Source organism: Haliaeetus albicilla, chromosome 24 (assembly GCF_947461875.1).
Source record: "Haliaeetus albicilla chromosome 24, bHalAlb1.1, whole genome shotgun sequence".
NCBI lineage: Eukaryota > Metazoa > Chordata > Aves > Accipitriformes > Accipitridae > Haliaeetus > Haliaeetus albicilla.
Genome location: NC_091506.1, coordinates 14,047,786 through 14,073,536, shown reverse-complemented (window position 1 = coordinate 14,073,536; position 25,751 = coordinate 14,047,786). Strand labels below are relative to the sequence as shown.

At 55.0% G+C, this 25,751-nt stretch overlaps 3 protein-coding genes across 3 annotated transcripts; 2 read left to right on the top strand and 1 right to left on the bottom strand.

Moving 5' to 3' along the window:
* Positions 1-80: 80 nt before the first annotated feature.
* HMCES (5-hydroxymethylcytosine binding, ES cell specific) lies at positions 81-5,728 on the top strand. The gene is made up of 6 exons (XM_069812198.1): positions 81-344; positions 2,194-2,337; positions 2,690-2,809; positions 3,374-3,534; positions 3,991-4,183; positions 4,597-5,728. Exons 1-6 carry the CDS (start codon positions 162-164, stop codon positions 4,801-4,803), a joined length of 1,008 nt encoding a protein of 335 aa, XP_069668299.1. The 5' UTR covers positions 81-161; the 3' UTR covers positions 4,804-5,728.
* A 1,552-nt stretch (positions 5,729-7,280) lies between these two features.
* LOC138690889 (histone H2A type 2-B) lies at positions 7,281-9,808 on the top strand. Its single transcript, XM_069812196.1, has 2 exons — positions 7,281-7,407; positions 7,483-9,808. Exon 2 carries the CDS (start codon positions 7,552-7,554, stop codon positions 7,930-7,932), a length of 381 nt encoding a protein of 126 aa, XP_069668297.1. The 5' UTR covers positions 7,281-7,407; positions 7,483-7,551; the 3' UTR covers positions 7,933-9,808.
* A 3,521-nt stretch (positions 9,809-13,329) lies between these two features.
* H1-10 (H1.10 linker histone) lies at positions 13,330-15,041 on the bottom strand. Its single transcript, XM_069812195.1, has one exon. It carries the CDS (start codon positions 14,817-14,819, stop codon positions 14,157-14,159), a length of 663 nt encoding a protein of 220 aa, XP_069668296.1. The 5' UTR covers positions 14,820-15,041; the 3' UTR covers positions 13,330-14,156.
* Between the last annotated feature and the right edge of the window lie 10,710 nt (positions 15,042-25,751).

Here is a 25,751-nt window from a genome sequence, read left to right as displayed (position 1 = left end):
CCGCCTCGGCCCCGCCCCGCCCCGCCCCGCCCCGCCCCGCCCCGCTCCGCCCCGCTCCGCCGCAGCCGCCTCCCCGGCGGGGGCGGAGCGCAGCGCTCGGCCGGCCCCGTCCCACCGCCCTGCCGGGGCGGGCGGCCCAGCAGAGCCGGGCGGGCGGCGGGATGTGCGGGCGGACGGCCTGCTCCCTGGGGGCCGACAACCTCCGGCGGGCCTGCGCCTACCGCGACCGGCGGGGCCGGCGGCGGCAGCCCGAGTGGATCCAGGCGGAGAGGTACCGGCCCTCGTACAACAAGGGCCCGCAGTCCAGCGGCCCGGTGCTGCTCTCCCGCCGGCACCTCCAGCAGGTACTTCCCTCCCCTCGCTTTGCAAACCGAAACGAAGGCGCCGGGGCCGCCTCCTGGCTCCGGCGGCGGCCCTCGGCCTCGGGTGCCTGCTGGCTGCCGTGTATCCTGTGGCTTAAATTCGAGGGTGGCCGAGCGGCGGGAGCGGGGCTGTGCCTCCCGGGGTGGTGTGGTACCCAGTCCGAATTTGTAACGGCTTGCTTGGCTTCTCTTCGCTCGGTGTACGCGGCAGGTATTGAATTTTCTAATTGCGAAGGTGTCCGCTCTTGTTAGGATTTGCGTGTTCCTAAGGAGGGCGGGGAATCGGGACCGTGCTGCCAGCGCAGCGTTGTATTTTCTGCAAAGATTTGTATAGCAGTGATTAAGCTTGGTAGATTTTTTTCCGAAATGCCTAAAATTGCTCTGCTGGTTTTATTCTGCTTTCCTGAGGCTTGCTTTCATTTCATAATGCTGCTGAGAGTGTTCAGGTCGCATTGGTAGGGGAGGGTAGAGGAAAAAGAATCTCAACTTCAGAGCTGTAAAATAATCGCACACCTGTAGTGACCGTTATCCCAGCTAATTTAAGCCTCACCAGACCTTCCTCAGACAACCTGAGCAGCCTGTACAACTGTTTGTGCATCTCGTTTGGTTTCCGCAGAAGAGGGTGCCTGGCAAACTGCTGCTCTTTCATGTTCAGCGGGGTGAAGCTGGGCGCACTGAATTGAAACACCCCAATCTGGGCTCCCTCCGCTCTTCCTCACCTGGCAGGTGGGGCAGCGAAAGGGGCTGCTGCGCTTCACAGCCGTTACTGACACAGGAGATGGGGTGGGATGCCTCAGCGGGGCCGCTTTGGAGTGCCGTGGGCGATGCTGTCAGGCATCCTTCGTGCCCTCCTTTCCTGCCTTGCGGTCCCGCATGCCCCCGAGAGCAGCTGATAAGCTGGTGGAGCAGAGGAATATGGGGACTGGGAGCGTGATACAGGTCACAGGCAGACACCTACTCGGTTGTGCGTCGCCGTTCAGCTGTTGGGGCACAGGCGCAGTGTAAGGTGCCCCTTTTTGCCACTCCTGATCTCTGGGAGACTCTGGAAAACTTCGCACGTATGCGTCCCTATATATACTTACACCTGTAGTAGGTATATATATGTATATCTACTGCAGTTCTTTGGGAGCAAGTGTCCCCCGGGGTCTCGCTCGCCCCAGCTCTGTGCTGCCTGGGGCTGGCAGCTGTGGGAAGAAAGTGAGAGTGAGCTGGGGAGAAGTGAAAGCCACAGGCTGTTTCCATTGTCCGAAGGCAGATGATATGCAAATCGCAAGGAGTGAAAGTGAACCAGATCAGCAGAAATCACGTTATTAAAATGAAGGTGAGGCTTATGCCCTGTGGGACGCTGGCCTTAAAGAGGGAAGTTTTGAGGACCTTAACACCAGCCTGACATAACTGCTTACTTAAGAGCTGGGGAGCTCGCATGTCCAGGCACTTCCCGTTGAAGAAAAACTGCGTTCATTCCTCCAGAGAGTTGTTGGGCAAGCCTCACTGAGACACTTAGTTATTCCTGCAAAATATTCTTGTGCTTTCTGCTGAAGATTAATTCTTACAGGAAAGCTGTTGAGAATATGCAAAGGGTTATAATTAGTGGCTGTTTCTGCCTGGCTTGAGAGTGGCATTCCTGCAGAAGAGCAGAGGCAGATTTGGTGCTGGAGAGGCTGTGAGCCCCAGCTGAGCTCTCGGCAGAGGCGCTGGCCTGTTCCCCCCCTTGCAGGGGGAGAAGCCGCTTCCGCAGGGCTCCGCGAAGCCCCTTTCTCAAGCTGTGGGGATGCTCGTGGTCCCTGCAATGTGGCTCTGACCCGAGGTGTTTCTCTGTCTGGTTCGAAAGGATGCTGACTCCTCCGAGCGGGTCCTCATGGACATGCGCTGGGGCCTGGTTCCCTCCTGGTTCAAAAAGGATGACCCCTCCAAAATGCCGTTTAATACCTCCAACTGCCGCAGTGATACCATGCTGAAGAAGTCCTCCTACAAGGTGAGTTGCTGCTGTCTTTGTGTCCAACTTGAAGAGATCTTGTAGTTGGCAAACCCAGAGCTGAAGCATCTCCCTTGCGGGTACCAGTCACTGTTTGCCTGCTGCACAGGGGAGTAAGTCCTTGTACTGCAGAGCTGGCAGATTTCATTAAAATAGAAGAACAGGCAAGGTTGTTGCTGGTGAAGCTCATCTTTCATTGCAGTGCTGGTGGTGGCATTTGTGCACCCCACGGGGCAGTTTAGGGGAGCCCCAAGAGGGAGCAAGCGGGCTGGGTGGTCCCAGGAGCCCTGTCCTTCCTCGCAGGCTGCCCGAGGCTGCTGTTGACCGCTCGCTTGTGCTTTCTCTCCCCCAGGGTGCTCTCCTCAAGGGCAAGCGCTGCGTGGTCCTGGCAGATGGCTTCTATGAGTGGCAGCAGCACAGTGGGGGGAAGCAGCCGTATTTCATTTACTTCCCCCAGACCAAGGACGCCATGGTACGGAGTCCCTCACCGTGTCTGAACACTTGCACCCAGTTCTGAGCCCCTGCTCCCTCCAGCTGCCCTGGGAAAAGCCCCCTTCCCTCCAGCTATGCCCATCTCTGGGGGGTCTCTGTTTCCCAACAGGGCTCTGTTCCGCAGTGGGCTCGGCACTCTGGCATCCCTCTGCGGCTGGCGGTCCCTGCCTGTCTGTAAACAGTGCCGCAGCGTCCCCGCCGTCACGCTCGCTGCTCCCCACAAGCCGGATATTTGCATGGGTGGGCAACGTGTCTCACAAGGGACCGGGCTGGGAGTTTCGCTACCTCTTTCCTTCGGCCGAACTGGCGGCCGAGATGTTCAGACGGGGAGGAGGGCGCTGGCTTGCCTGTGGGAAGATGAGGCTCCCGGCACCTCTCCTGGAGTTACCTCAAATTAGTAGAAGGGCTCCTGGAAAGCCCTCAAATTAGTTCAGTTCATGACTTAGATCTGAGTCGTTGACCTGCCGCAGCACTGACAAGGCTGCGATGCTTCGGCTGCCTGTGGGTCGGCACTGACCGGGGCGATGGGGCCCCTCTCCTGCAGGCCGAGGGGAAGGAGGGAGATGAGGAATGGAAAGGATGGAGGTTGCTCACTATGGCTGGGATTTTCGACTGCTGGGAGCCGCCGGCAGGAGGAGAAATGCTGTACACTTACACCATCATCACTGTGGATGCCTCCAAGGACGTGAGCTTCATCCATCACAGGCAAGTGGGGGAGGGCGAGGGAGGAAAGCTGTGCCTTTAAACACCAGTCTGGCAGCACGCAGGCAGGGACTCTTGCCTCCTCCTGATGCCCTCAGAGTAAAATGCTACAACATTACCAGCTCGTTTCGGGTCATCAGCTCATACCCTTTCCATAAATCACCATCCTTGTGGCCCGGCCGGTGGCAGTCGGAGTTGGATCACTCTCTGGAGCTGGATCGCTCTCCGTGTGACCGGGGCCTGGCAGTCAACCCCTCTGTCTCTTCCAGCAAAGCAGCTACCTGGGCGAAGCAAATACATGCTCTGCCTTGCAGAAGAGCATCCTGCTGCTTCGGTTTCCCCCCTATCCGCCCCCAGGCTGCCAGAGGCTAGCTCCTTGCTAGCTTACAAGCCTGGCTTTTGCCACCCTGCTCTGCCATATCAGTGCTGGGCTTTGGCTCTGAGTGTCTTGTCCCCTAGGATGCCAGCCATCCTGGATGGGGATGAGGCCATCAGGAAATGGCTGGACTTTGCTGAAGTGCCAACCCAAGAAGCAGTTAAACTCATCCAGCCCACGGAGAACATCATTTTCCACCCAGTGTCCACCTTTGTCAATAGTGTCCGCAATAACACACCCGAGTGTCTCGCACCCATCGAGCTGGGAGCCAAGAAGGTGAGTGCTGGTGGGCGCTTGGCAGGGGAGAGCTTGGCCACGGTGACGTCCCTGAGCAGGGACGGTTCTGCCAGGCTGCAGGAGGGGCAGCAGCAGGCAGCGTCTGCAGGGCACGCCTGTGCTTGATGCTGGAGTGCAGAGCCCTGAACAGATTCCCTTCCCTCTGCTTCCAGAAATAAACTGTCACCCTATGCCAGGATTTCTCTGCCAAATGAGGCAAATTCCATGTGAAATGGGGCTTGGAACAAGCCTGTTCCAAGCAGCCTGGGGAACCTCCTGCAGATGTGCCTGATTGCAGGCAGGGCCGTTGCTCCAGCCTCCGCATCCCACTCTGGAGCAGCTCTTGCAGTCGGCTGCCTGCCCTCCTCTCACCGTGCTGCTGACTTCTCTCACACTGTCCTTTATCTCTCCAGGAGGTCAAAGCCACCCCAAGCAGCAAAGTGATGCTGAGCTGGTTAAAAAACTCCCAGGAGGGCTCTCCCCAGAAGAAAGAAAATGATTTGCCCAGGTGGACAAGTCAGTTCATCCACAGCCCTTCGCCCAAAAAAACCAGCGCAGATATCCTGCAGCAGTGGCTGGGGAAGGAGGGAGAGCCAGCTGCGAAGAAGCACAAGGCTTAGGCACCAGCTGGGATGGCTGGCCATCCTTTTTCCTCCTGATTTTCCTAAGCAGAATGAGGAAGGTTTTTTGGAAGGCTTTGCAGACTGCTGTTGAGATTCTCCAAGCCTCTCAGTGTTGATCCAATGCTCTAGGTTGTTGTCTCTGTTCTTCGTGTTTTGTTAAAGGTTATGGCTTTGTCTTGTGCTGACGGGAGTCAATATAACCTGCTGGCCTCCCTCCCTGCCAGTCACTTGTGCCAAGTGGAGATAAAGCCCTGAGAAGCATCTCAGCCTGCCAGGGAGGAGTAGCTTCTGCCTTCTGACAGTGTTTGTCATGTCATGTCTCCTTCTGTTTTCTCTTCTTTTCCCTTTGTTTTGGTATTAAACTGATACCTCTTTTCCATTTAATTCCATATTGATTCTGTACAAATGCCTTTCTAATACTCTCGCCCTCAAAAGATGGCTGCGGTACAGAGGAATATGCAATAAATACTAGGAGGAAACCCCAAGCTGGGAATATCTGCCAGAGTCATCCCACTCTGCAAGCAGTGTTGCCATGTGCATTCGTAGCTCCTAAACAGGGAGATGTTTAAGCAGCGCCTGGGAGGAACTGGACTTTGCTTGGGTTTCCCTGTGGGCAGTGGGGTAGGACAGCATGTCTTGGTCACGTTGTTTGTACAATCATTTTGTTAATGGGATTTGAAGACTTAGAGAGGATTTTCTGATCTGTGGAGGGATGTGCTCTGCCTTGTTCATAAAGGTCATTCATTAAAGCCCAGATAACCAAAGTGCCATTACAGAACAACATAGGGCAGTTGTTTTTGAGGTCAGGGATTTTTTAAACAGAGCCAGATGTTACAGATGAAAAGCCTTACATAGTGGGACCCTTGCTGGAAAGCAGTACTTCATTTTTATTGGAAAAAATAAAATGGGATTAACAGGTTGACTGTGCAGTGCCCTTGTCTGTGTGCATGTCTGTGCCCCCCTTGCCCACCATGGCCCCATTGCTCCTGTTTCATGGGCAGAGCTCATATCTCTCCTCCCATGTGCTGAGGGACAGACCAGCTACCTGCTGCTGAACTCTCAGGGTACTGGGACAGCCATGTTGCTGGACCATTTCCATTTGCCAGTGGAAAATATTCCCTTGGGATTTATTCTGGGGCTCCTCTTGAATGATCTGTCCCTGGGGAGCTGCAGGGGCAGCCATAGCTGGGGCTTATCCCTGGGGAGGGATAGCGGAGCTGGGGCAGGAGCCACAGGATGGGCACCGGGGTTGACCTGAGTGCTCTCAGAGCCAAATCTGTTTCTGAATCCCTCGTGTGCCACGGAGGCAGCTGAGCCCAGAAGGTCTCCTGGCTTATGCGAAGCTGGGGTGGGATTAGGATTTCCAGCCAGAAAGCCTGTTACTAGCTGGCTCCTTATCGCTCCCACAGTGACTTGAGGCAAGAGAGTTGCTGCATTAGCAGCTCCTGGCAGAATAAATAGGTCTTCAGGCACTGGGGCTGTCAGCTCAGTGCCTGTCCTTGCAGGAGCCACAAGGGACGTTTCTCTCCCTACCTGGCCATCAGTCCTCCAGGGTGAGCAGCTCAGCTGCCCTGGCTTGGTCGGTGCTAACTGCAGATCAGGCTTTTCCAAAGGTCACCGGCTCATCTCAAATTCTTTTCAGGTCTCCAGTTGCTGTGGAAGGAGTGAAGATGCTGAGCACGAGTGGGGGATGCTCACCTTTCCCTCCTCTGGGGAACATAATCCTTCCCTTGGGAAGGCAGGGGCGATGCAAAGACGCAGGGTAGAGATTATCTCCCTCCAGGCTGTGAGCAGCAGCAGCAGCACTGAAAAAAACCCCTACGCTGAGGGTTTAATGAGGAGGTGTTATTGCTGAACTACACCACCTTTAAACAGGAGCCTGGCTGCTCGCCCAAGGCCGTTTGCAGCGGTTGCTCCTACGTGGCAAGGAGATAACTGCGCTCAACCCGGCATGACCTGGTTCCAAAAGCTGGCTTGGGAGCAACTTTCCTCTTTGATGCATGGTACTCTGGCAAGGGAGGGCAGCGCTCGCTGCGGGAGGGGGGGATCCTCCGGGGGGGGGGACGGACCCATCGGGGGGTTCCCCCCCCGGAGCATTGCCCCCGCCCGCAGGCCCTGGCATCCTCCCAGGAGAGGCATCCCGCTGCCCGGGGAGGGGGCTATGGCTTTGGACAAGGCAAAAGGGGGCAGCCGGTGAGGAGCAGCGCTGCCGGGACACCCACAGGAGCTCCGGCCAAACCCTTCAGGCCCGGCGCAGCCTGGAAGGAGCTACCGGGGTGCGGGGGAGCGCTGGCTGCGGCCGGACTTGGCCGGTTAGGAGCCGGGACACCCCCCCCACTCCTCCCCGGAGCAAGGGGCAGAGCCGGGTCGCTCCCCGCCGGGCGCTGCCCTCGGCGCCGGCCCCACGGCAGAGCCGGGGCGCTGCGAGCCCTATGCAAATCAGGGATCGAGGCGGCGACCAATCAGCGCCGCGCCGGCCGCGGCGGTAACCAATGGGAAGAGGCGGGCGGCGGAGCGGGCAGGGATATCCGCGGCGCGGCGGCGGCGGCGCTGGCAGTGCGGCGGCGGGCGGCGCGCAGGGCGGAGCGGCGGCGGCTGCGGGTAAGGGCGTGCGCGGCAGCGGCGGGCGGGGACCTGGCCCGGCGGCGCGGTGTAACGGCGTTTATCTCCCTGCAGGCGCCGGGACCGTCTGTGCGGGGCGCTTCTTGGGAGGCGGCGGCGGCGAGGGGCCGCTGCCTGCCGGCCATGTCGGGCCGGGGCAAGTCCGGTGGCAAGGCGCGGGCCAAGGCCAAGTCGCGCTCGTCGCGGGCCGGGCTGCAGTTCCCCGTGGGTCGGGTGCACCGGCTGCTGCGGAAGGGTAACTACGCGGAGCGGGTGGGCGCCGGGGCGCCGGTGTACCTGGCGGCCGTGCTGGAGTACCTCTCGGCTGAGATCCTGGAGCTGGCGGGCAACGCAGCCCGTGACAACAAGAAGACGCGCATCATCCCGCGGCACCTGCAGCTCGCCATCCGCAACGACGAGGAGCTCAACAAGCTGCTGGGCGGCGTGACCATCGCCCAGGGCGGCGTCCTGCCCAACATCCAGGCCGTGCTGCTGCCCAAGAAGACGCAGAGCTCCAAGAAGTGAGCGCTGCCCCCCCCCGCCCCTCCCCGGCCCCCTTCTCACCGCTGCCCCACCTCCCGTCCCAATGGGGCTGGGGTTTCCTTTCCTGCCCCCCAGCCCGGGCTGGGTGGTGAGCCCTGGCAGCATCCTGCCAGCCCTCCACTAGCCCCCCCAGCCTGGGCTGCAGTGGGGTGCTGGGGGAGCATGGGTGAGGTCAGGCCCTACTTGTGCCCCTACCCTGCCCCTCTTCCCTCTGGAAGAAGTGTTCTTGGAGGAGGCAGCTGGATCATGGCTGTTGGCGGTGGTGGCATCCGGAACCGTATAGTTGGGTCATGGTGCAGAGCTGCTGGTAGCTGCTGAGGATTGTTTTGGCTGGCAGGGGGATGGACACAGGCAACCCTGGCTGCCTCTCCCCTCTGCCAGCCCTGGGGGCTGTGCAGGGCCCCCCCCAACTGGCCCTGCTCGCCCTGGTGAGAGGATGGGACTCACTGCTGCTGTGCCCCCCCCTCCCCCCCCATCCCCAGCAATGCCATCCAGGCCGCACTGCAGTGAGGAGGGCAGGGGGCTGGAAAATGTGAAAAGGAGGAAAAGTTTCTCCGCTGGCAAGAAGTGACTGTTAGTCTTAGTTTTGTTCATGGTAAAGCTAGCGCATTGCCTACTGTAAAGAAGCTCTGGTCCTATTTATTTTAAGGTTTCTTATTTTGGGGTACCTCCCTGCAAAGTCACCTTCCTGCAGCTCCCTGTCTCGGTGGGTGCTGGAGGACTTGGTGGTCCCACATGCTGTGGGTCCAGCTAGTGGGGTGGGGTGGAAGCTGCGGTGACAAATCCCCTCAGAGAGCGTCGCAAGGTCAGGCGCCCGCCGGGAGTGGGAGCTGCCATCTTCTGCCGTGGCTCCCCTCCTCTCCCGGCTGCAGAAGCCCTTCGTCCCACTGAGAGCTACCCTGTACCCTGGTTGCACTTCTGGAAATGACAAGCTGTGTCTTTTTTTGTTGTTGTTTGTTTGTTCAACACTATTTCTGGTTCTGAGAAATAAAGTGATGATGATATCTGTTAACTGTAACCCTCTATGGATTAATATTTCTTTTTAAAAACAACCCTAGAGTTTGTATTAAAACCCACTTTTAGCTAGTACTGTATTTATTTAATGGCTGTGGATAATGTGCGAGCATGGGGGCAGGCTAGCTGTCCCATGACACCTGGAATAGCTGATGCAGAGACAGCTTTCCTCGCTGCCCAGAGCAGCCCGCTTCTGTGGAGGCTGTGATAGTCGTGTGCATGCGGCAGTGTCTAGGCAATCGGACCGTAGACCTTCATAACGTGTTTTTTAAGTTAAAAAAAAAAAAAGAGCAACTTCTATTTATGTGCTGTAAGTAGCATGTGTTCAACCTATTGAATCAGCTGTTAATCTTGTGGATAAAGTAACTTACCCTGGCTCTGAGTTTATTATCTAGAGTAGATGAACCTGGATGCCTGTGAACTGGTTTTATTAAGGGGTTTTTCACTCTGTTGTGGAATGTGGAAGCAGTGTATTCATTAGTGTCGTGCTAATGGGGGTGCAGATGTGTCCTGCGGCTATGCTGGGGTACCCTGACCTCGGGTGGGTGGGGGGCAGCAGGGCACAGCCCTGCTGCTGTGGCACAGACCCTCTGGGATCTCTCTTCTTCCTGTAAAGTGACTGTTACCGTTGGTGACGTGGGGACGAGGTGTTTCCTTTCTGCTGCCCAGTGCAGTGGTTGACGTGTCTGTATCCGAGTGTCTTGTTCTCTCCCTCTTGTTTTCTCCAGGACCAGCGTTCTGTACAACCCAAGAGTGCTTTGTATTTCTTAGAAAAATACAGAACTTGTGATACTGAAAAGAACGGTGCAAACCCAATATGTGATTAAACTGGTTCCCTGTTGAATGCTGTTGAATGTGCTGTGTCTTGTCACCTCACCAAACCTGCTGAATCTGGCAGTGGTATGCAGGAGGAGGCTCTCTGGTGGCAGCTTGGTGTCTGGGCTTGGTTTTCTCCAAGCAGGGCAGGACTAGTAAAACACCAGGTCTAGCCTGGCAGTGGTCCTGCTTGCCCTTCACTCAGACAAATAGTCTTTTACCTGTCCCTGGGAGCAGATACAACCCTTCTCCAGCTCTTCTCCCCACCATGGGAATGCCACATTGCCCAGTTGCTCCATCACCAGCGCCAGGAAGACTGAGCTGCCCCTGGGCTGGGAGCAGCAGAGGAGGAGTGAGGCTGGACCCAGGACCTTCCCCCAGTGCTGGAGGTGCTTTCCCTACCCGATGGGCTGGCCCAGGACCCTCTAGGTGACCTTGCAAGCAAGTAGGCAGAGATGGGCTTCTGGAGTTCAGACGGGAAAAGTTGATCCTGAGGCAGAGGGAGGAGGCCTGGAGATGCAGGGCTGTTTCTTACTCTGAAACCTTCTCCCTTTGTTGGACATCTGGTTTGCTGTCCTGGTGTTTGGTGTGCAAGCCAGAGTTGCTCTCTGCTTGGGTTTGTGGGAGGAAGGGTTGTGGGAAGCTTAGGCTACTTCCAGTGCAGTCAGGGTTGGGTGCTGGCAAGGTCCGTGCTGGGCTGTGGAAGGTGTAGGTCAGGACTGGAGCTGCTGGGCTGGTCTCTATAGGGCAGTATGCTGCCTTCTGCCCTACCGGACCTGCTGTCCAAACTCATGTGGGGTTGAGTAGCTCTGTAGCCACCTGAGCTGCTGTGTGGCTCTGCCCAGGCTGGTGGGGTGATGGCTGCAGCTGTAACTAGGAGCTGGTGGCACATGTGGTGCCCTTGGCACAGAGCTCCAGCTGGGTTCTGAACTTCCTCTGCTGGCTGGGAAGGCTGGGCTGTTGCAAAGCAGACCAAAGGAAATCCTGTCTGTCTCGCCAAGCGTTGCTAAAGTGCTTGGCCTTTATCACCTCTGAAACTTAACATCTGAATGTTGTCATTACCAGCAGAGTGGAAGTCTTGGTCTTTATTAGAAAGCTGGAATGGACTTTGTCACCTTCAATCCTGCAGCTCCAGAGATGGGTCTTGCAGCTTTTTGGAGCAGTGTTGCTAATCCTGGCTCTTCTGAATGCTTCATAGCATCAGCAGTTGAGCTCATAAAATGTGAAGGACTTGGCTGAGTAGAGCCTTCCCAGAGGTCATGCAAGCCTGAAAGGGTGCCTGTTAGTCTGATTCCCTTGAGGAGAGGGCAGGGAGGCTGCAGGGCACTTCCCCTACCTCCTCTTGGATGAGTTATCTTGGGAAAGGTAAGAATGGACCTGGAACTGAAGCTGTCTGCTGTAGGAGGCTGCTGTGCATCTTGCCATGTGCAGCAGAGTCTCCACCAGCTGTGTGCCTCAGCTCTGGGACTAGCTGTGTTTGGGGGGTGAGGCTGGAGTCACTGGCCCTTGGAAGTCCTTGGGCCTTGGGTTTCTCTCCAGAGCCTGGCCCTTACAGCTGGCAGCACCCATGGGAGCTCACTTGGGGATGCTCTGGCATCACAGCTCCTGCCAGCCCCTCTGACTGAGAGGTGAGGGCTCCAGCTGGACCTGCAAGCTCTGTCACCCTGATGGAGGCTTGCAGCCTTCCCTCTGCCTTCACCTGCCCAGTACCTGACTACAGGAATGCCACTGGTGATTTACCTTTGAGGTAATGTTCCTTATCAGTCGAGCAGTTTGCCTCGCACATCGATGCCGAGGGCAGAGCTGTGCCCTTGCTGAGGCGCGGTTGGTCTGACCACCTCTCCTGGGGAGTGGGGAGACCCCTCTGCCTGCAGCCACGTGTGCTCCAGCCTGAAGCGTAACATGCTGCTGCCTGTGAGACCAGCCAGACCTCAGTGGTGGCATCCCCTCCAACCCTTCAAAACCTGCAGTGTCATCTATTGACTAAGGAGACAACTGCAGGTCGGTGCTGGAATGCAGCAGCTCTCTCCCAGTACCTGAGATTGCTGGCAGGTGCTCAAGCTTGGTGTGGGACTTGCATGGGCAGTGGGATGATGGCTGGCCTGACCTGGCAGCTGCCTGTCCCAAGTATAAACCCAGAGAGAGCCTGCAGCCTCCCAGAAGCAGAACATTGCTGGTCTCTTCCAGAAGCACAGCTGGATTCTCTTGCTGAATTTACCTGATGGACCTTTCTTCAGGGAGTAAAACTTCTTTCCCTTCTCCCTGCTTGTGCTCGCAGGGGCACCGGGATAAAGGAGCTGCACAGGGACTGGGCCCTGGAGGAAGGGGGCAGCTCCTTTCCTGGGAGTGCTGAAGGGCCCTGCTGTCACCTGGGGTTGTGGCTGTCCCCAAGCACCCCCTGGCTTCTGTCCCTCTGTCCCCTCCTCATGGGGACCTTGTGTGCTGGGCTGATCTGTGCTTTGCTCCCTGGGGCACAGATGCTCTGGTGCTCACGGCGCTCATGGCACCTCAGAGGGGCTGGCAGCAGGTCTGGTGTGATGCTCCTGCTTGATGTTCTCCTCCCTCGCTGCTGAGCAGGACCCTGGGCTGAGGCTGTTACTGATGGCTTGGGTGACAGCCAGACTGGCCCAAGGGCAATGCTGCTGTGGGCTTAACTGCAGCTGACCTGTGAGGTACAGTGCTGCTGCAACACCTCCTCCCACCCTCCCTGTGGAGAGCAACTGGGGGGGCTCCTTTCCCCTTCTGCAACCCCGGTAGAAGTGGAGGGTCCGTGGTGTGCGGTGGGTGATGAGCGTGGAGCCCTGTGCTCCTGCAACGAGGCAGAACAAGATGGCCCAGATCCCTGGCAGGGCTTTATGCAACCTCGCTGGTGTAAGCTATAAATAGGCACAGCCATGGAGGCAAGGGGTGGCTCTGCGGGGTGTGCGATGGGCCTCTGCTCCCAGTGCCTTCCTGGTGCTGTCTGTCACTTGTGCCCGCAGGCGTGTGCACAGCAGGAACCCCAGCTCCTGCGGGAAAAGCTCCCCACAGCTAGGGCTCGAAGAAAGGGATGGAAGTGGGGGTGCACCCTGGGAGATACCCCCCCAACCCGGGTAGTGTGGGAAGCCAGATGCTGACTGGGGTGTGGGGGGTGTCTATTCTGCAGGGTACCCCCCATGGGTACCCCTTCACCGCAGCCGGCATTCAGTGTGTGTGTGTGTCGTGTCCCCCCCCTGCATTGTGCAGGGAGCTCAGCCGACTGCAGCCGCGCAGGGACTGCTCTCCTCCCCAGCCTCAGCGGCAGGGGAATCCTCACTCCTCTCCCCCTGCCCTTCCCACTAGGCGCGGTGCAGGTCCCCCCCTTCCCCGGGGGGAGGCAGGGCGCGCAGGCGGGAGCTGTGCCGCAGCCCCCCTGGGCCCGCTCTGGTGCATCAACATCTGGACGGCCTCTGGGCAGCAGGCCCCCACCCCCCCGCGGGGACCAACGCAGCACGGCCGGGCCCTCCCGCCTCGCCCCCGGCACTCCCCACCCGCTCCCCCGGTGCCTGCAGGGAGCACACGACAGCTCGACATTTTTTAACAATTTATTGGAAACGACGATAAATGAAAAGAAAAAAAAAAACCACGGAAACAAAAAACCCACCCTCCCCTCCCCCAAAAATAACCGAAACCAACCCAAAACCGATTAAAAAAAAAAAAAATTAAAGGCCATTGAAGATGCGACCTGAACCGGCGGCCCGAAGCTTCCCCCCCCAGGCTGTCCCGCCAGGGGGCGGGCGGCCGCCCGCGAGCACCGCCCTAACGAGCGCCCCGACGCCGCGGTAGCCAATTGGCGCCCAACGGGCCCGTTGCCATGGCGCCGGGGGGCCGGGAGCCAATAGGGGGCGCCGTGGCTTTTCGAAATCGCTGCGAGCAGGCACGGTGCGCCCGGCGGGAGGGGCGGGGCGGGGGCGCGGAGCGGGCCCGGGCGGCGGGAGCCGGCCCACGTGGCGCGGGGGGCAGCGGGGGCGCCGCCGCAAAATGGCTGCTATGGAAACCGGGCGGGAAAAAACCCTGTAAAGCACCGGGGAAACGGGGGGGGGAAGGGGTCGGGAACCGTCTACACGCGGGGAGGGGCACGGCCGAAAACAAAAGGGCGCGATCGGGGAGAAGCCGCGGGGGGGGGGGCGGGAGGGGGGAGAAAAGGGGGGAGGGATGGAAAAAATAAGGCGTCGGAGAAGGGGAAGGGGGGCTGGGGCAGCCGCAGCCCCGCTCACCGCGCACGGCGGCGGCTGCGGAGCCGAGTCAGCAACACAAAGACAAAGCGGGTCCCCTGGGGTCCGTCCTCAGAGCAGTCTGTGCCGCGGGGCTCTCAGTCCGGGGGGGGGGGGCGGCGGGGGGCTCCCTGCGCCCCGCTCTCATGCCTTCCTGCTCTTGAGTGCCTTGGGCTTTGCGGACTTCTTCACCTTCTTGCCCCCGGGGGACGCGGCTCCCTTCTTGGTGGCCTTCTTGGCTTTGCCCTTGTCCTTCTTCGCCGCCGCGCCGCCGGCTCCCTTCTTGTGGGATTTCTTCTCGGGCTTCTTGCTCTTGGCCGCCGGCTTCTTCTCCGCCCGCCGGGACGTGGAGGCCGTCGCCTTCTTGTGGGACTTGTGGGCGCTGCTGCCCGCGCCCCCGTCGCCGCCGCCTTCCAGCTTCTTCCTGTTGAGCTTGAAGGAGCCGTTGGCGCCGGTGCCCTTGACCTGGAGCAGCGTGTCGTTCTGCACCAGCGCCTTGATGGAGTACTTCAAGTAGGTCCTGCCGTTCTGCTGGTCGAACCAGGCCACCTTCTTGGCCTCGTTGTAGATCTTGGCCAGCGAGGAGCCATTGCGCTCGCCCAGCTTGCGGATCGTCTCCACCACCAACTGGCTGTATTTGCCCGGCTGGTTCTTCTTCTTGTTGTTCTTCTTCTTCTTCGACGGCGACAGCGAGGAGCCGCCGCCGCCGCCTTTCGCCTTCTTAGCGGCCGCTTTCTTCTCCGGGGCGAGCGGCACCTCCTCCGCCTCGGTCAGGGGCAGATCGGCTTCTTCCAGCTCCACCGACATGGTGCCGCAGGGGGCGCGGGCCGCAGGACGGAGGCGGGGGCGGGCAGGGGGGAGCCGCGGCGTGGCGGAGGCCCGGCGCGGCGCGCTGCTCTCTGTCTCCGCTCGGCTCCGCGCCGCCGCCGCCGCGCTCTGGTGGGGCGGGCGCCGCCGCCGCCCTTTATATGGGCGCGGGGCGGACCACGTTGAGAACAACAACAGCCTGGTCCGCCGCCAGCTCCAACTTGTGCTTCTTGGGGCCCTTTCGCGGGGCTCCCGCGCCGCCGCCGGGCCCCCCCGCGCCGCCCCGCCCGCCCGGAGCCCCGCGCCCCACTGCCCCCCAGCCCGCCGCCGCCCCCCCGCCCCCCGCCGCGCGCCGCCCGCCGCCCCCCGCCGCGATTTCGGGGGCGCGCCCGGCGCGGCGGCGGGAGCGAGGAGGGGGGCGCCCGGCGCGGCGGCGGCTGGGGCCCCGCGGCGGCCCCCCCGCGCGTCGGTGTCGCCGCCGCCCGGTGCCCAAGAGGGGCCGCCGCGGGGGGGGGGAGGCGGCGGGCGGCGGGGGGCGGCGGCGGCGGCGCTGGCCCCGGGTTCTCCGGAGGGAACTAACACAGGCGACGCCCTCCCGCGGCCGCCGGCAGCAGCGCGGAGACGCCGTGCCGAGGCCGGGGGTCCCCGCCCCGGCGACGGGGGCCGGCCCCCCCACCGACCCCCAGCCCCGCGGCCAGCCGGACGGGGCCTCCGAGGGGGGAAGGGAGCCCTGCGTGTCCGGTGCCGCGCCGCCCCCCCCCCCCCCCGGTGGGCATCGCCCCGCAGCGGAGGGTGCGGGCAGCGCGGCGGGTGTAGGTGGGCCAGCGGTGGGGGGACCCCCGGCTTGGCACAGTGGGGGGGGGGTGGGGGTGAATCGCTGCCGGCCCTGCACGCCGCGGGGGGGGGGGAGGGCTCCTAGCCCCGTTGCAGGCCGCAGCTATGCATCGGCTGGGGGGGGGGAGCAGCAACGGTGCTATAAACCCCCCCAAAAACCCCACCCCCACCCCAAAATCCCACCGGGGGAACGGGCCTTCCCGGGGGGGCGGTTCCCGGGGGGCGGGTGTGCACAACGCCCCCCGCCCTTGCAAAGCCCCGGGGCCGGGCCTGGAGGGCCCCCCCCCCCCCCCCCCCGCACCCGGGAGTGGGATCCGTGTGTCCCCGCCGTGGGGAGGGGGGGCTGGGGGCTGTGAGTGCGCAGGGGGAGCCCCCGCAGCCGGCACAGGGGCGGCCGCCGGGGCCCGCAGGCGTGTGTGGGCACACGGGGCACACGCACAGGCGTGCACACCCCCCCCCCGCACACGCACACCCCCCCTGCACACGCACACACATGCACACGCACACGTACACACCCGCACGCACTCTCGCACCCCGCCCCCTGCCCACGCACGCCGCGCCGAGCCCGCACAGCCCCGCCGCCTCCCCTTCCTCCTCCTCCTCCTCCTCCTCCTCCTCCTCCTCCTCCTCCTCCTCCTCGCCCCATCCCCCGGCTCCTTTCCGCCATTTCCCTCGCCCGGGCCCCCCGCCGCCGCCGGAGGGGACGAGCCCCTGCTGCCCGCGGTGCTGGAGGTCCCTGGGGCCGCCCGCCGGGCGCTCCCCTTGCCGGGGCCAGATCCTGCCCGGTCGTGTGTCCCCCCCCCCCCCACCGCGTCCTGCAGCGGGGTGTCCTGTCCCGCTCCCTGCCCCCTCCCCCCCAGGGGAGACACAACCCCCATAACAGGGGGGTTCAGCCCCCCCCCACATAGCAGCCGTGGCCGGGCACCCCTGTGATGAGTTGTGTCCGGCCTCTGGGAGCTGCGAGGCACTGGGGCAGAAGGGGGGCTTCGGCCCGGACGGGTGCAGGGGGGCCTGGGTGTACCGGGGAGGGGGCCGCGGCCCCGGGACCCCCCCCCAGCGGGAGCCCCTCGGCCCTGGGGCGGGCAGCATTGCATGCCCACCCCTGGGATGCGGCACCCACTGCCCCAGCTGCAAGGGGGGGGGTGTCAGGATGTGTAATGTATAGATATGTGTGCGTGTGGGGAACGTGCAAACGTGTGTGTGTGTGTGTGTGTGTGTGTGTATCTAATGCTGTAACCAAATGGAAACTTCCAGCTAAGCTGGGTATATATTATGGTTGTGTAGGGGGAGCGTGTATGTCATGTATATTATATATATATAAAATGTGTAATACTTATTATTTATTGTATTAGCTATATGTACATTTAAAAGAAACGTAAGTGCACGCATACCTATAAACACACAGGTATGTATTTTTAAAATATTGACATAAACATATAAAAATTTAAAGCAAATATACATGGGTGGGTGGGGGTGTGAGAGAGGCCGGGCAGTGCAATGCTCTCGCGCACGTTTGCGTGGCCGTGAGCGCGTGTGGCACACTCCCTGAGTGAACCCCGCAGCCCCGCAGGCGCAGAGCCCCCGGGGTGTCTGGGTGGGTGCTCCTCTCCCTTCCCCCCCAAAGAGGTGGTAGGCAACAGAACACACATGTATGAGTATATGAAGATACAAATATTTGAGTAAAATATATGGGGGGAGGCTGTGTGTGTATGTGTGCTTCTCAGAGAGGGAGAGATACACAGAGACTGGGAGAAAGTAGCCCCAGCACGCACACACATTCTCTCCCTATATGTGCATATATACTTATATAGACACAGAGAGCGAGTCTTGTTCATGTACACACCTCTCATATACGTACGTAAGAGAGCTGTTCACACATACACACATGCTCCTCTCACATGCTCTGTATATGCATATATACATGTATACTGGGAGCGAGCTGTTCTCACACAATTACTCTTGCTATATATACGCACATATATAGGGAGATATGCATACATATTTATAAACATATAGAGACACACTTCTATCTTGGTGTATATATGCATATATACATATGTACAGAGAGGCTGAAAGGTGCACACATGGTTCTCTGTCACTATATATGTATATAGGCATATATAGAACTGGGGGGGGTGAGAGCAAGTGCATGCTGTGCAAACACACAAACAATAGTCTCACTATACATACACACATACATGTATGCATATATACTTATATGGGGGCGGGAGACCTGGTCTTTCTCACACACACTCTTCTCTCTCAACCTCTCTCTATATGCACATATACACACACACACTGAGACAGCAAATGTGTGGTATTTCACAACACACACACTACCCCCCCTTGATATATAGAATTGCATTTATACATCTATACTTAGCTCTTTATGCACAAATACATACACAGTATTCTCTCTCGCTAGATACTTATATGCATAGATACATACATACACAAAGTGAGCGAGAGCTGGTCACAGGTTATTCTCTTACTGTCTCTATAAAGATATATATTCATATATACTTGAGAAAAAGAGCGAGAGCTATTCTCACTACTTTTAAACACACACATTTTCTATCATTCTCTTTCTCCCCACCACATATACATGTATAATCTCTGGGGTGCATAAATGTATGCATATATAGATGTGTGTGTGTATATATTTTCTCTCTGTATGGATATACATACGTAGAGAGCAAGCAAGAGTTTTTCTCACACACACAATATTCTTTCTATATAGATGCATATATACATGTATACTTACATATATACAGAGACTGTTCACACATAATTCTTTATATATGCATATATACATATATAATTAGAGCACTGCTTACACAAACATGCACTGTTCTCTCTCCATATATGGTGCATATGTATCTATATACTGAGATGTTCTCACACACACAATACTCCTTTCTCTTGCTGTATGTATACATACATGCATATATACTCTATATACAGAGTTGTTCACACATGTAATTCACTACATATACAGACTTAAGGAGAGAGCTGTTCCCACACTGTTGTCTTGCTATACACACACACACACGTATGTGTGTATATAGAGGGGGAGAGCTGTTCACACACGTAATTCACTACATGTATGTATATATATACACACACTTAGCGAGAGAGCTGTTCATACAAATTCTCTTGTGCTATATACACTTTATATATATATATATATACACACACGTGTGTATATACAAAGAGAGCGCACTGTTCTCACACAAAAACACCCCCGTCCCCATATGCATCTATACATATATACACATCCACATGTGCATATATACTGTATATATGTGTATATATACAGAGCGCACTGTTCTCAAACACACAATTCCCTCACTACATATTTATACATACATGTGTACTTAGGGAGAGAGCGAGCTGTTCACACACACACAATTCTCTCGTTATATATAAATATACATATCTAGAGGCATATATGCCTACATACTTATATAGCATCATAGAATGAATCATAGAATGGTTTGTGTTGGAAGGGGCCTTAAAGATCATCTAGTTCCAACCCCTCTGCCATGGGCAGGGACACCTTCCACTAGACCAGGTTGCTCAAAGCCCCATCCAACCTGGCCTTGAACACTGCCAGGGATGGGGCATCCACAGCCTCTCTGGGCAACCTGTTACAGTGCCTCACCACCCTCACAGTGAAGAACTTCTTCCTTGTATCTAAGCTAAATCTACCCTTTTTCAGTTTAAAGCCATTACTCCTTGTTCTATCACTAGATGCTCTTGTAAAAAAGTCCCTCTCCACCTTTCTTGTAGGTCCCCTTTAGGGACTGGAAGGCCACTATAGGGACTGGAAGGCCTTTATAAGTTCTGCCCAGAGCCTTCTCTTCTCCAGGCTCAACAACCCCCAACCCTCTCGGCCTGTCCTCATAGGAGAGGTGCTCCAGCCCCTGATCATCTTCATGGCCCTCCTCTGGACTCGCTCCAACAGGTCCATGTCCTTCTTATGCTGGGGGCCCCAGAGCTGAATGCAGTACTCCAGGTGGGGTCTCACCAGAGCGGAGTATAGGGGGGGAAATCACCTCCCTCATCCTCCTGGCCACGCTTCTTTTGATGCAGCCCAGGATACGGTTGGCTTCCTGGGCTGCAAACACAGATTGCCTGGTCATGTTGAGCTTCTTGTTGGCCAACACCCCTGAGTCCTTCTCCTCAGGGCTGCTCTCAATCCAGTCATCGCCCAGCCTGTATTTGTGTTTGGGATTGCCCTGACCCACGTGCAGGACCTTGCACTTGGCCTTGTTGAACTTCATGAGGTTCGCACAGCCCCACCTCTCAAGCCTGTCAGGGTCCCTCTGGATGACATCCCTTCCCTCCAGCACGTCGACCGCACCACACAGCCTGGTGTCGTTGGCAATCGTGCTGAGGGTGCGCTCAGTCCCACTGTCCATGTCGCTGGCAAAGATGTTCAACAGCACCGGTCCCAATAACGACCCCTGAGGAACGCCACTTGTCGCTGGTCTCCACTCGGACATCGAGCCGTTGACTGCAATTCTCTGAGTGTGACCTTCCAGCCAGTTCCTTATCCCCCAATTTAGAGACAAGGATGTCATGCGGGACAGTGTCAAACGCTTTGCACAAGTCCAGGCAGGTGATGTCTGTTGCTCTTCCTTTGTCCACCAACGCTGTAACCCTGTCGTAGAAGGCCACCAAATTTGTCAGGCACGATTTGCCCTTGGTGAAGCCATGTTGGCTGGCACCAGTCACCTCCTTATTTTCCATGTGCCCTAGCATAGGTTTCCATAAGGATCCGCTCCATGATCCTGCTGGGCACAGAGGTGAGACTGACTGGCCTGTAGTTACCCAGGCCTTCCTTTTTTCCCTTTTAAACAGGGAATATACACACACACATCCACATGAGCACACACCTAAGTCTCTCGCTATGTAAAAAATATGCATATATACACGTACATAATGAAAGACAGACCTGTTCTCTCTCTCACACACACACCTCTCTTGAGCAAATACATATGCGCACGGATATATACAGGGAGGGAGAGATGTTCACACACAGAGAGTTCTCTGTCCCTGTATGTACATGCAAACACATACATACTTATCTAGAGCTGTGTCCCTGTATGTACATGCAAACACATACATACTTATCTAGAGCTGTGTCCCTGTATGTACATGCAAACACATACATACTTATCTAGAGCTGTGTCCCTGTATGTACATGCAAACACATACATACTTATCTAGAGAAAGGGGGAGAGAGCTGTTCAAACACTGGTCTCCTACTACACGTGCATAAACACATATGCATATACACATACACACAGGTATTGGGGAAGAGAGATCTGCTCTCTGATAGACACGCACACGTCTATCTCTCAATATGCACACATACACACATACATATACACACACAGAGCGAGTGAGCACGCACTTTTCACACACAGCCACACATTACCCCCTCTATAGAAAATTGCATACCTACAGCTCTACTTGGAGAGAGGGCTGTTCACACACAAATGCATGCACAGTACTCTCTCTCTGCCCTCCCCCCGATACATACATGCAGAGAGCTGTTCACACACATTCTCTCTCTTGCTCTATCTATATTTTTAGACATATATACATAACCAAATGAGCAAGAGCGATTCATACACACGACCACATTTTCCATCACTCTTTCCACCTGCTCCACCCCCCCGTCTCTGGGGTGCATAAATATATGCATATGTATGTATATATCTCAATATATTCTCTCTCTGTATGTATATGCATAAGTAGAGAGAGCAAGTGCCAGTCTCACACACACTACTTTCTCTTGCTATATATATGAATATATAGATACATATATACACAGATTGTTCATACACATAGCGCTGTCTCTCCATATATACATATATAATTAGAGTGCACATGACATTTACACAAAACCACACTATTGTCTCCCCATATGTATGCATACATATGTATATACTTAGTGAGCTGTTCACACACAATACTCCTCTCTTGCTATATGTATACATATATATGCATATAAACATATATGTGCTCTATATATAGACTGCTGTTCTCAGATACTTTTCTCACTACATATATATAGATATATACTTAGAGAGCTGTTATCACTCACAATTCTCTTCCCGTATATACACACACGCATATAATTAGAGAGAGAGAGAGAGAGAGAGAGCTGTTCACTCACACAATTACACAATTTTCTCTTGCTATACACACACACATATACGCATATATACTTAGATATTGGCAGGGGGAGAGGTAACAGGTCTCACTCTCTCTTTTCCGCTCTCTCCCCCCTACATATATACTGAGAGCTGTTCAGAGAACTCTTCTCACACACACAATAGTTTTCAGGCTATGTGTATCACATATAGATGCATATATATATATACACACACACACACAGAGACTGTTAACATGCATACAAACTTAATTATCTTTATATATACACACACACAGAGGCATATATACTTTGAGTGCCTTGTTCACACCCCACCCCCCCTTAATCTCCATCTATATGTGCATACATGAACATATATAGACGGAGAGGGCTTTTCACACACACTCTCTACCCGCCCCCCCCAATACATACATCTATACTTAGCGAGCTGTTCATGTAAAAACATATACAGAGTGAGCAAGAGCCATTCACACACATTATTCTCTCCTGATGTATGTGTGTATGTATTCAGATATGTCTATATACTTGAGAAAAGGAGTGAGAGCTTTTCAAACACATGCACACACATTTTCTTTCATTCTATCTCTCGCCCCCCTCCCCCATGTATACTCTCTGGGGTCGTAAATATATACAGATATATGTTTATATCCTGATATATATTCTCTATGCATATACACATGTAGAGAGCAAGCGATAGCTGTGCTCACACAATACTCTCTCTTGTTACAGATATGCCTGTACAGATGCATATAGAGAGATTGTTCACACACATAATTGTCTTTATATATGCATGTATACATATATAATTAAAGCACTGTTTACATACACACACGTATATACAGTGAGTGCATGCACGCTGTTCACACACATGCATCAGTCTCTCACTACATGTATATACATATATACCCTTAGAAAGGGATAGAGATCTCTTCGCACGAAGTCTCCTGCTATATATATATACACATATGTATATACAGAGAGTTGATCTCACACACACATACTTCTCTTGTTACAAATACATACACACACACATATACATGCATATATACTTACATATGGAGGGGAGAGTGACCTGTTCACTCACCGCTCTCTCTGTACATATACATATATACTCATGGAGAGAGAACTGTTCACACAAACACACAACTCTCTCTCGCTATATATAGATACGCACACATATGCATAAATATATGATTTTATATATTGTAACATACATAATTAGAACTGTTGACACACACATAGTATCCCCCCATCTATACATATATACTTACAGACACAAAATACCCTCTCTCTCTTTCTGCATATATACATACATACTTACACAGTGAGCTGATCACACATATTCTTTCTCTTGCTATACATGTATATATATACACACATATATATATATGAGAGCGTGCGCACTATTTACACACACAGAAACAGAGCATTCCCCATATCCCTGCCACATATACTTTAAGTGATTACTTATATATGTAACTAATTGTGTGTGTTTGTCTGTATTTTCTACCATTCTCTCTGTCTTCCCCTCCTCCCCCCAAGAGAAAGACCTACAAAGAGAATGGTAAACCCCCCCCCCCCCCCCCCAAAAAATGCATGTGGGATATCTGTATGTGCGAGACTGTGATCTTTCCTACTCTCTCTTCCGCCTCCATATATAATATCTGGGACGCACATATATGTTTGTGTATATCGATCTTGATATATGTTCTCTGTCTGCGTGTGTCTCTGTATATGGAGAGACTGCAAGGCAGCTGGTCATTCCCCCCCTCCCAATTCAGATGCAGATATCCCCATAGTCATCTCTATATCGAATTTATTTAAATATTTATTTATGTGTCTGTATTTTCTTTCATTTTGTGTCCTTGTCTCCCTCCCCCTTTCTCAAAGAAATTTAAAAATAGCTAACCTACACACACACACGCACCTGCATGTATATGACCCATTTATATATGTAACACTGAAATATAGAAATAATATATAAATATATGTAAATAATATGTATAAAAATAGATATAAACCATACATAAGTGTATAAATATTAAAAAATAAAATATAGGGGGGTATCTATGTGTGTAGACAGAGAGAGAGAAAGAGAAAAAACACACATGCACACATACAAATATAAGCATATAAGTATAAAATAATTTCAAATGTGTCTGAGTGTGTATGATCACCTCTGTCTCTCCATATATGGGGGTGAGATAATACATAGACATACACATATTTGTATGTGTGTATATCTATATCTACATCTATACATTCGTATTTAAATGTTTTGATGTAAATATGTAAATAAAATGAGGGTAGCCATATCTGTGTGTGAGATAATTTTTTTTTCTCTGAATATATATGTATATGAAGAAATACTTTATGTTGCATGTGTGTAAATTGGTAGGCCTGCAACCACGTATGTCTCATAAATGGAAACCTATAACTAAACTCACTCGTGCTCTCTGTCTCCGAGCCTTGGGATATGTCTGTGTAAGTAGAATATTGCAACACACACACGTGCGCATACACACACACACTCTCTGTGTCCATGCTGTCTTGTTTGTGCTCTTGTGCTTCCTTGCTCTTTTGCTCTGTAGCCCACAAAAGATGCGTCTTGATAAATATATACATATACACATTACTGCTTGTGTAAATGTGTTTGAATGGTAAACCACACACACACAGATGTTTAGCTAAACATATTTCTGTGTACCTATAGGATCCTGAACACGTCTTTGTGCTTGTATCACACATTTCCCTACAAGCACACCGGGGTGCATGCCGGGTGGGGGTTCTGTGCACACCTGGGGGCTGGGGCAGCAGCGGGGGCTGGTGGCAGCGGCAGCAGCCGTTGGGGGCTCCAGGTGTGCAGGGACACAGCTGGCATCCTGCCCGCCCGCAGTGGCTGCGGCAGCGGGCGCTGGGCAGGCAGGAGGGCTCCCACCGCAGGGTCAGGGCAGGTAGCGATGCAGGACACGTCCAGCTGCAAAGCCCACCCGAGTGCCGCTGCCAAGGCACACACCGAGCTTTGCCGCCCCAGGCTTCGCAGCTTGGCATCTCTGGGCTGCTTTCCATGCGACGGTGGTCGGTCTTTAATTTCTTTGAGGCTACTCCCCCCACACAGCCCCTGCAGCACAGATGTGCGTTGCGCGATTCCCCGGCTTTCATATTTGCACCAGCGTCTCGCAAAACACAGCTGCCTTCACAAATGGCTCCAAGCCCTCGGCAGGGAGAAGCCGCAGCCGCCAAGCCCCACACCTGGCTGCCCTGCCACAACCTCACAGTTTTACCCACTGGCAGGGGCCAGGATCACACCACTTTGCAAATTCAGGGCACTGGTTGTAGCTATTGTGTATTATACGTGGTGTGGGCTGGGGAACAGTCCCCCTCCCCTTGCACCAGCCAGCCTCCTTCTTCAGGTCTCTCCCTCCTGCCCAGCCAGGACCTGGGCAAAGAGCAAAATCAGCCCTCGAGCTCAGCTGCCTCGGTGCATCGGCTGAACCCCTCAGCCTCTTCCAGGGCAAGGTTTCCTCTGCAATTTGCCCAGCAGCAAGTCACCCTTGCACACATCATCATTGCACCTGCAACTCCTCAGGCAAAAAGGTCAGCAAAGAAGTAAAAGCCAGGAGGCCTCATTGATGCTAGGAGTGGTTTTGAACAGTGGTTTCAAGCACACTTGTACCCTGCAGGCACAATCAGTCCAGTCAGCTTCTCCAGTCCAAGGCTTCTTCAGACCACAGTGATGACAAGTGATTCTTGCAGGAGCACCAGTCCCCATCTGTGACAGCATCAGCCCTGAGTGTAACAGCAGGGCACTAATTGCCACACTGCTTGCCTCCTACACTCTTTTTTGTACACTTGTATGCATATATATCATATTCCCACCTGTGAAAAGATTGGTTTGTAGGTTGTAAATG